We start from the raw sequence: 10,936 nt of genomic DNA on the forward strand, positions 1-10,936 counted from the left end.
GCCACCGTAGACTACCTGCTGCTTCATCTCTGGAAGAAACGTGGGGTCTCATTTTGAGACTTGGTCTGTTTCTCTGCGGCCTTGCATGCGCTATGGCGGGGGAGGGCGTCTAAGCGCCTGTGTGTGTATAGATGTATAGACACACGGATACATAGAGCAAGGCTTGCTCCACCGCCCCTCTGCGGAGATAAAGGCTCTACATGGAAAGCTGAGCGTGTGAAAACCTCCTTCAAGCTCCAGTTAGCAGTTTCTAATCTACAAGTCATTTGTGAGACACAAGGCAGGGACCCCAGAAGAATTTTAGGTATGAACCGTGAACTCACTAACTCCCTCCTGGTACTGCTCGAAAGGAAAGAAAAAAAAAATGAAAAAGAGGCTCGGGGGCTGCTTGAGCTTGGCTGAAAAGCAGAACCCGGCTGCAGCCCATCTCACCCGTCGGTATTTTCGATACAATCAACGCCTTCAGGACGAGTCCCCGGCCACTTAAAAGCATCTCCCCACCAGAGGTGTTCTCTCTCCCTTCGTGTTTTCTCAAGCACTTGTTCAAAAACACATTTAAGTGGAATGTTTTCGTTTCTGCAGATTGCATTAATTATGGGTTTGCAAACACTGCAAGCCCACGAGGTCTGCCCGAGCCGGGGGCTGGGACACCAGGGACCAGCCGGCGGCCGGCGGCTTGGCTCGGCCCCTGCGCGGAGCTCCGCGCTTGGCACTGCGCGCCGGGCGGCCGGGCCCCGCCGAGAAGTCGCAGCTAAGAAAGCAAAAGCCGCCGCGGTCGGTGCGGTGACCCTGGCGCTCGGTACACCCGGCGCGGGGCCCCGGGGCCGGGGAGCGCAGGACGCGGAGCCCCCGGGGGCCCCCAATTTCCGCCTGCTCTAAGCAGGAAGGAAGACAATGTTCACTTGTGTCATCTGCTTCCTCCAGGTTCACGTAGGGAGGGTCTCCGGGAGGGTCAGGCGAAACTTGCGGGGCCCACGAGCAGGGCCCCCTTGGCAGGCAAGCGCCACGCGGTCCGCGCGGCCGCGCGCCGAGAGCCGAGCCCGGGACACACCGGGCCGGGTGGGCGCCGAGGCCCCGCCGGGGCCGCCCTCGGACAATCCGCCGGGCGGCGCCCTCGTCCCGAGACCTGGTTTCCGCGCGAGGCCCTGCCCACCCCCCGTGGCTGGGGCGGCACGGGACCCCCGATCGCACCCCCGGCCCGTCACCCGTGCCGGGGGGACCCCCGCAGCCCCGCGCGCGCACGCCGCCGAACCGCCCAGGCCCCACCTGTTTGGGCCGCGCGGGCGGAAGGAGGCGCCACCTCCCCGAGGGTCACCTGCTCCCCGTGCCTGGGCGCTTCGGCCTGAGGGGACCGCGGGGACCCCGCCGGACCCGGGCAGGAGGCGGCACGGCGCCATCGCCAGGTCCCCGCGGGCTGGGACTCACCGTGAGCGCCGAGAACTTCTGCGCGGGCGCCTGCGAGAGCAGCCCCGCGAGCAGCGGCAGCCAGCAGAGCCGGGGGAGCAGCATGGTGACCGGGCGCGGGGCCGGCGGGGCTCTCGGCCCCGGAGGGCGAGGGCGGCGCTCGGAACAGCGGCCGCGCCCTGCGCGCTGGCACGGCGGCCGGGGAGCCGGCGGAGGGGCTGCTCGGGGTCCTCTTCCCCAGCGCTCCGGGAGGCCCGGACTCAACCAGCTGCCCTCCCGGCACCCGGCGGTCCTCCGCGTCCTCTGCGGTTTCCCTGGCTCCTGTCAAATAACTGCCGAGCTTCCCGGATCCTCCTCCCGCCCGCCCGCCCTCCCTCCTCCCTCCCTCCCGCCCCCCAGCCCCACCCCCCGCGCCCGCCGCCGCGCCCCGCTCGCTGGGCTCGGAGGCCCGCTCTGCCGAGGGGCCGCCCCGGCGCGGGTCTGCGGCAGCAGGAGATGGAGAGGGGGCCCCCAGGGCTGTGCTGTATCCCGCGGGTGCTGCGTGCGCCTGCCTCCTTCCCTGCACGCGCGCAGAGGCGCGCACGCACACGCACACGCGTGTACACACGCACACAAATGCACACACGCGGACACGCACACGCGTGCCCACGCCAACGCGCGCGCACCCTGGGAGGGCCCCCCGGCACGACCACAAGATGCGCATCGCCCTCCTCCCATCCCAGGGCCCTGACCCGGTCCGCGCAAGAACGGCTCTAGTGGCCGGTGCATCCCACAGAGTTAACTCGAAGCCTAGGTCAGTCCCCAGCCATCCTTGGGTCTCCTGGAACTCTGGGCTCTAATGCTACCTCGTCCAGCCCAGATTGTCGCCTCTCAAATGTGTTGATTGATTAGCTGGCTCTCCAGTAAGGGCAGCTGTCAGCACAACACGAAACGCCACCCAAAAGGTTCAAGGAGCGTGGCGCACCTACAGCATTTTTCTGCAGGTGAATCCCCTCGGGGGCTTTTAGGGGACCTGGAGATCTTGGGTCTGACGTTCACGTAGCAGTGACCTGGGGCAAGTGTGGCTGGCGGGAACGTGGCTGCTTTGAAAGCGTTTCAGGTGTTTCTGAAGCAAGCACAGGGGGTGTAGAGGTTGCAGACTCGTCGGTGGAGACTGGTGGGAAACCAAGAGAATTCTGCGCTCTGGACGGTATCCATTGCAGACAACATTGCTGAAATAGTTTCTCCTTGGCTTACAGCTTTGCAGGAAAGAGCCCTAATACTAGCTCCCACAGAAAACCAAAGGAGTGAAGAGTTTCAAGAACAATGCTTCGATTGACTTGTCAGGGGCACTGAGAAAAAGAACAAAACAGAAAATCCAAATCGGATTTTTTAACCCCATGTTTAATCCGAAGCTTTGGCAATGAGTTGGGGGGTGGACAGGGCTGTATCAGCAGATTTGGGGCCTGGCTGTTGAGACAAAGGCGGGGCTGTTCCAACCACTGGGTCCCACACGGGGGAGGGAGGTAGAGATCTTGGTATTTTCAGGAGGAAAGTGACGCACATAGAGCCATGGAAAGATGGGGAAGAAAAGTATCTCCTCTTGAAAGAGGGCTGCTCTGTGAATTCTCCTTCAAATTCCAGAGCCCAGAAAATCTATTAAGTACTTAAACACATTCCTCCTGGCTTGAGAAGGAAATTATAATAAAACTGGGACTGCTCTTGGGTCTGAGAAACAGGTGAGCAGAGCAGCTGTAGATGGCGAAGTAACCGAGGAATACTGGCAGGAAACGTTAATCAAAAATCGAGGTAAAAATACAAAGGAAATACTGCATACCGCTAATTCTAAGATCATCCGAAGAGGAAAATTTGCATATGAAACCTTTCAAAGCATTTGCTGCTAAAAATTTTGTTTTTCCTTTCTGCTTTATTGAGAGAACTACAAGCCGATAGCTGAAATACTTATTTGCCATTGTGCACTTTTCTATAGAAGTCAGAAGATTGAAAGCATGTTCGTTCGTTCACCCTCACAACTTCAAGATGGAGAACAAAGTCAAGGAGGGCAAATGTCTTAGCCAGAGCACATGAACAGCAAAGGCAGGACCAGACCCCAGATGCCAAAACTTGCCATTCTGGCTTTTCTACTGCACCTCCTTTGAGGTAGGGAGAAGCAGGGGAAGGGGCAAAAGAAACCCCCGTGGCTCTCTAGGTTTTTATTCAAGAAGCTCAACACGTCTCTCACGTATTAACAACAAAACCTCAGGGAGTCCAGAAGCATAAATGAAATGTATCGTCCAAAGATCCAAAGACCATCGGTTCAGGCCGGAGGTGCTCACAGAGTCCTGGATGCCAAGTGCTAGTTTCTGAGAGAAGCTGGAAGTAGAGCTGGGAGACAAGCAGTTTCCATTTTTACGGAGAAAAATCATACGTTTATTAAAAACACTGGGAAATAGTTATGTCTGTCTGTCATTCTTACGTCTCCAGGAAAGTTATTACTGGCATGGATACCAGATGGGTGCAGTGTTAGAAAGAGTACATTCACTTAGTTCAAAATTAAGACAGGAAATAATCAGCTCAATGTTTTCCAAACAGTCCCTACAGGACAGACAAGCCTGTTGAAGAAGTTCCCTTCTCTTGGAAATGTGAAGATAAGGGCCCATTCTAAATTGTGGGTGATGGATTCAGAATTTAAATTTTTGTCACTGATGAACCTTTTGATAAAGAGAAACTAATGACCCACTACTCCAGCCGTCCTCGCATTTCTGAACTGACTTTCCCTCTTAGGCCGTTAGCAAAATGCTGTATAAGGCGTACTGGCTTACTTTTTTATTTATTTTACTATGCCAAAGTTGCAAAAGGATTCTTTTTCTTGCTGTAGGCATGATATAATTTCATTATTATTTCTGGCTAATTCGTGTTTGGCCAGAAAATTTTTCTCAGCTCATTTTCCCACCTCAATAGGCAAAGCATAAGATCTTTAACCAAATGTCCCTGCTGATTCGGTGTCTCACAGAACTTACCTGGGAGTCACTCATCCTGAGTGTGCATGAGCGAGCCCTGGCCAGTGTGTGTGCCCCGGATGTCGCGCCACCCGCCAATCACCGTCAATCACTTATTAATATGTTCTCCCAGTTTCTGCTTAACTCTGGCAAGAAGAGTCTTTGAGGTTCACTCTCTTTCCCCTGGGTAAATTCTGGATAATTGTCCCCTCTGTGTCCTTGTGTGTCCTGTCAACTCTCAGAATTACCCCCAGAGTTTACCTCTGTACAAGAGAATTGGCAATTTCCGGTGGTTTCTGGAGTCTCTGGCCTCTTCCTGGCCTCTTCACCTGGATGAGCTGTGTCTTCCCTTAAGTTTGTTCTCTTCAGCCCATGACCCTCACATCAGTCCTGGACTTTTAGCCCAAGCCCCCAACTCCAGAAACCCGAGTGCCAAGGAGGGGGTCACAGACAGACAGTGCTGACTGTGGTCTGACACAGTTAGACAGTGCTCAGGGAGCTGGCCTTCACCGTGACCGTGGGACTAAGTCAGCGGGATAGGTTCTGTTAAGGTACAGACTGGGTGGACCCTTGGCCTGACCCAAGCCTCTTGTCCCTATTTGTAGGCATTTAAGTAACAGATAACTTGAATCTGTCTCTGTTCTCAATAAAATCATGTGGACAAATTTCTTCTGCCATCTCACGATGCCTTATGATATGTATTATGACAACACTTTTCAGGCACTTTATGGAAATTTTTAATAGATTGGAATGTGCTGGGTGTTTGATACAAGTCATCTAATTAACTCGATGGAAAGTCAGCAAAGCCCATATATTACAGATGATAAAAATAAGGCCAAGGCGATTACAGGGCCAGCCCAGGTTTACAGGAGTAGTAAGTGGTAGGAGAAGGACCCTAGCCCAGCTCTGACCCCGCAGTGCCGGATCCTTCCTCCACACCGTCCACACCTTCGGGCCACAGAGACGCCATCACCGCCTGGCGCTGCTTGGCGTGTTGCTTCAGATCCACCACCAAACAAGTAAAAAAAAAGCACTTTGCAGTTGTTTTTGATTCACTGGTGATGCTTCAATCCCACTGCAGTGTTTTCCAAGGTAAGGTTTAACGTTTTCAAAGAAAGTTCTGCTTCGCAAAGCCAAATACAAAATTGCTACTTTTACGGCGATCATGTTCCCTCTAAAGTTGACAGGACATGACTGCATCATTCCGAAAGGATGTATTTCTGTGGCCAGAGACAAACCCAGTCTAAGGAACCAACCTTCCATCAGGCCGAACATGGCACAGCTGCCAAGAGCCAGCACAGGCTCCTTGAAATCTGTTTGTATCCAGAACATCCAGAAGCGATTTTTGCCTTTTCGTTCATGAAATCACATTTATTAGTATATGAAATGTATAGAATATAACAGCTACAGAGCTAAAGTAATGATAATTTAAAGAGCCCATCACTACCAAGACTAATGATGGCAGGCGTGTGACAGTGGAGAGATGCAGAGCTAGTCAAATGTACCCCAGCCAAACTCCTAACTCAGATGACCCAAACTACCTTTGGAGTCTCCCTCCTTATTAACCACAATGGAGGCATCTTTTCTTTTTGTGAGACCTGCCTTTAGGGGGAAGGAAAAAGTTTTTAAATGGCAACAGAAATATGACTTGCCAGGAACACTCCATGGCCTGTGGACCACACAGATGTGAGCTATACCAACAGAAAGCAGTGTAAGAAGATACTCCAATTAAGAAACCTTTCAATTACCTTCGGAAACCCCTCACCCTCCCTTAGCCTAGTGCACATGCCAGGATGGTGTTCCATTAAAACCCTCCTCTCCCCTACTCTAAGCTGAGTATTAAAATGCAGCCACCCAAAGTTAGTAGAAGGAAGGAAATAACAAAGAGTAGAAATCAATGAAATAGAGTCTAAAAAGACAATAGAAAAGGTCGACGAAACTAAGAGCTGGTTCTCTGAAAAGATAAACTAAATTGACAAACCTTTAGCTAGTCCCACCAAGAGGAAAGATAGAGCACTCAAATAAATAAAATCAGAAATAAAAGAGAAGTTACAGCTGATACCATAGAAATACAAAGTGTCATAAGAGATTACTATGACCAATTATATGCCAAATTGGACAACCTAGAAGAAATGGATAAATTCCTAGAAACATACAACCTACAAAAGGTGAATCATGAAGAAATAGAAAATCTTACTAGCAAGGGAATTTAATCAGTAAATTAAAACTTCCCAGCAAACAAAAGTCCAGGACCAGCTGGCTTCATTGGTGAATTCTACCAAACATTCAGAGAAGAATTAATACAAATCCTCATCAAACTCTTCCAAAAATTAGAATAGGAGGGAACACTTCCAAACTCATTTTACCAGGCAAGCATCATCCTGATATGAAACCAGACAAGGGTGCCACCAGGAAAGGAAATTACAGGCCAATATCCCTGATGAACATAGATGCAAAAATCCAAAACAAAATGTTAGCAAACCTAATTCAACCATACATTAAAAGGATCATACATCATGATCAAGTGGGATTTATTCCAGGGATGCAAGGATGGCTCAACATCCCTAAATCAATCAACATGATACACCATTTTAACAAAATGAAAGATAAAAATTATATGATCATCCCAATAGATGCAGAAAATGCTTTGACAAAATTCAACACCCATTTATGATAAAAACTCTCAACAAAGTAGGTATAGAGGGAACATACCTCAACATAATAAAGGTCATATCTGACAAGCCCACAGCTAACATCATACTCAATGGTGATAAGCCAAAACTTTTCCTCTAAGATCAGGAACAAGACAAAGATGTCTACTCTCACCACTTTTATTCAACACAGTACTGGAAGTCTTAGCCACAGCAATTAGGCAAGAAAAAGAAATAAAAGTCATCCATATTGGAAAGGAAGAAGTAAATTGCCACTATTTGCGGATGACATACTATTATATATAGAAAACCCTAAAGATTCCATCAAAAGCTATTAGAACTAATCAATGATTCAGTAAAGCTGCAGAATACAAAATCAATATGCAAAAACCTGTTGCCTTTCTTTACACTAATACCAAACTATCAGAAAGAGAATTAAGAAAACATGCTCATTACAATTGTATCAAAAAGAATAAAATACCTAGACACAGACTTAACCAAGGAGGTGAAAGATCTATATGTTTAAAACAAGACATTAATGAAAGAAATTGAAGAAAACACAAATAAATGGAAAGATATTTTATGTTTATTGATTGGAAAAATTCATATTATTAAAAAGTCCATACTCTCCAAAGCAATGTACAGATTCAATGCAATCCCTATCAAAATTCCAATGGTATTTTTCATAGAAATAGAACAATTCTAAAATCTGCACAGACCCATAAAAGACCCCAAATAGCCGAAGCAATATTGAGAAAGACAAATGAAGCTGGAGGCATCATACTTCTTGATTCCAAATTATATTACAAACCTATAGTAATTAAAACAGTATGGTATTGCATAAAAACAGACACGTAGATTAAAGGAACAGAATAAAGAGCCCAGAAATAAACCCATGCATATATGGTCAATTAATTTATGACAAAAGATCTAAAAATATACAATGGGGAAAAGACAGTCTCTTCAACAAATGGTGCTGGGAAAGCTGGGCAGCTACATGAAAAAGAATGACTCTGGCCCCCTATCTTACACCTTCCACAAAAATTAACTCCAAATGGATTAAAGACTTGAAGATAAAACCTGAAACCCTAAAACTCCTAGAAGAAAACAGATGGTAAGCTGCTTGACATGGGTTCTTGGTTATGAGCTGTTCAACATAAGAAGATGTGCATCATTCAGTTTCACAGGAGACCTCTCTCTCTCTCTCTCTCTCTCTCTCTCTCTCTCTCTCTCTGTCTCTCTCTCTCTCTCTGTCTCTCTGTCTCTCTCTCTGTCTCTCTCTCTGTCTCTCTGTCTCTCTCTCTCTCTCTCTCTCTCTCTGTCTCTCTGTCTCTCTCTCTGTCTCTCTCTCACCCTCTCTCTCTCTCTCTCTCTCTCTCTCTCTCTATATATATATATATATATATATATATATATCTCCATGGAAACTATTTCCATGGAAACACATCTTGATTTACTAGGAGAGAATCTTGACTATTCAGACTGAATCTGTTATCTAGAAGGATGTTCAAGGATACTAAAGAAATCTGCTTTAATCAGACAATGCAACTAATATTACAATCTCTTAACCATCCACTTAATGTTTAATTAAGGGAGAGTTTGTAAGTGCTTGAGCTTTTGAAGAGCATCATTTGGAATGCTGGTCAGCATGAAAGTATGCCTGAAAAGAGTTAGCCAAAAAAGAATGTCCTCAAATTTTATTTTTTTGTTTATTATTTAGTGTTGGTGATGGGGATCATCAGGGGCTGTTTCTAGTCCTTTATTTATTTGTAGAATTGTTTTGTCATTTTAAGAATTTATCAGGTTATTTTATAACTCTTCAGTATTTTTTTTACATTCCTAATTTATTTTCCACCTATAAAATATTGGAACATAGAAAACTCAGTCAATAGGAAGCATGCTGTTATTTTTTCTACCACTATGAAAGGAAAAAATGTTTCCAATTAAGTCATGACACAACACAGTCTTACAAATGGTTTAGGATCCATCCCCATCAGAGATGCCCAAATGTATAAAATTGGGTGTCTGCTCTCTGCTGTTGGAACAATGGCGATAGCTAATGATGGGTTTGTTTTATATTTAGGTCAAAATAAGAGAAATACATACCCATTAGAGCAAAGAGAAAAAAAAAGAAACCAACAAAAGAGCATCCCAAGTTCATTCAGCGACTGTGGTCGGGACTTCCTTGCTCTCTACAGAAATCCCTCCAAAGAGAGGGCAGTAGAGTTTCTGAAGCCACAAATTTACAAGGGAAAAGAGAGCAGAAAAGGAGGCGACGTGGGGGAAGATTGCAAAAGTGGGAAGGCAAATGCCCATGTGGAAATGACCTGACTGATGGCAGAGGGAAAAGCCAGGGGACCTTCGGGAGGCTGGAGTCTGCAGAGAAAGCTCTGGGCCTAGCTGAAAACTCACAGGCCCAAGAAACCCATCCTCTCCTGCAGAAGAGCGAAACTATTCCTCCTCAAGGCAGCAGGACCAGGGCTTGGGGACTGCTGTGTGCCTGACACTGCCCACAGCAGGGGATGGCGGGCAGGGTCACACGGCGAAGGCTGGCCACCTCTGCTCTTGCCCCACGGCCCGGGCACAGAGGCCTCGCCTGGCCCCCAGGAGGTGGGTTGGGGGATGGCAGTGGGGGAGCTGAGGGCAGGACCCACCTGGACTTCCTAACTGGTCCTGAGAGCAAAGGCTGTCCCCTCCATCCCGGGGCCAGGAGGTGAGCTGGCTAGGGAGGCAAACCTCCTTCCTCTGTCCCCCACTGGGTGGGAATCTGGGGTAGTCGTGATAGAGAGCCCCCCCACCGCCTTCACCACAGCAACCAGGGAGCACATTCTGTGGGGTTCCTCCAGGAAGGAGGCTTCCCGGGAACCTCAGCCCACCAAGATTTGCGGAAAGGCAGGCACTCTGAGGCCAGGAGCTGAAAGGATGCTCCCGCTTCCCCAACCCCCAGACCAAGTCGGAGAAGGAAGCAGGATGGAGGGCCCCCACTTCCAGCCTCCTCAGCCCTCAGGAGTGAGCCCCAGCCTCTGCAGGGCGCCACAGCCTCTACAGGACACCAGAGCCTCTACAGGGCGCCCCAGCGGGCAGGCTGACCCCAGCGCCTCCTCCTGTAACTGCTGCACTCCTTGCCCAACGTCCCTCCGGTGCACTCACAGCAGGCATCCTGCTGCCCAAATGGCATGAATTGATCTACCCAAGTCTGACTGGCTTGCTAATATATTTACAGACACAAAACTAGGTCCTTCACAGTCAGAGGGACAAGAAGATTGTCGCCACCGAAGATACTTTTGTAAAAGTAGCAGCAGAGGTAACCTCCTTCCTGGTTTCCCTCCAGCTGTGCCCCACCCCGACCTGTTGAGGGGAGTGTGGGGTGGAGGGGTGCCCTTGGGGCCACACTGTGGGCGGTGGGTGGGCAGGAAGGAGAAGCGGGGGATGCTGGGATCTTCAAAGATTCCTTAGAAACCAGGATCTTGGGATGGGGTTGCTGAGGAAAGCAGTGATTCTGTCATTTAAATAAAATTTAATTTTAAATACATTTTAAATTTAAATAAGGAAATGGAAACAAATGCCCAGCTACAGAGAGAGTAGCTCGCTCCCCCGCTCCCCCAGCGCTTGATGCTAAGCATACATCCCAGGAAACAGAGCAGACAAAAGGGACCCCTCCAAACTGCTAACAGGACAGGCGCTCTGCACACTCTCCTGGGAACCCCCAGACACGTTCTGAGATTGAAAGCACCTCCACGGGCTCGAAAAATGAAGCAAAATAGTCTGAACATTCAGGCCTATTCCCAGGAGCCGGCAGAGCAGACAAACAAGGACACAGCCCTTCAGACAGCCATAAGGAAAAGGAGATTTTATACAGGGAAGCACCCGTCAGGCTGGCCTCGGGCTGCCCAGCCATGCAAG

At 48.9% G+C, this 10,936-nt stretch overlaps 1 protein-coding gene across 2 annotated transcripts in view; it reads right to left on the reverse strand.

Annotated features, from left to right (window-relative positions):
- The window catches only part of SMOC2 (SPARC related modular calcium binding 2), a 153,597-nt gene extending 152,088 nt beyond the window's left edge, over positions 1-1,509 (reverse strand). For both annotated transcript variants that reach the window (XM_065888721.1, XM_065888720.1), the window contains exon 1: positions 1,426-1,509. In XM_065888721.1, the coding sequence (XP_065744793.1) occupies positions 1,426-1,509 (84 nt within the window). The remainder of the gene's footprint in view (positions 1-1,425) is intronic.
- Between the last annotated feature and the right edge of the window lie 9,427 nt (positions 1,510-10,936).

This window comes from Phocoena phocoena, chromosome 12, assembly GCF_963924675.1.
Source record: "Phocoena phocoena chromosome 12, mPhoPho1.1, whole genome shotgun sequence".
NCBI lineage: Eukaryota > Metazoa > Chordata > Mammalia > Artiodactyla > Phocoenidae > Phocoena > Phocoena phocoena.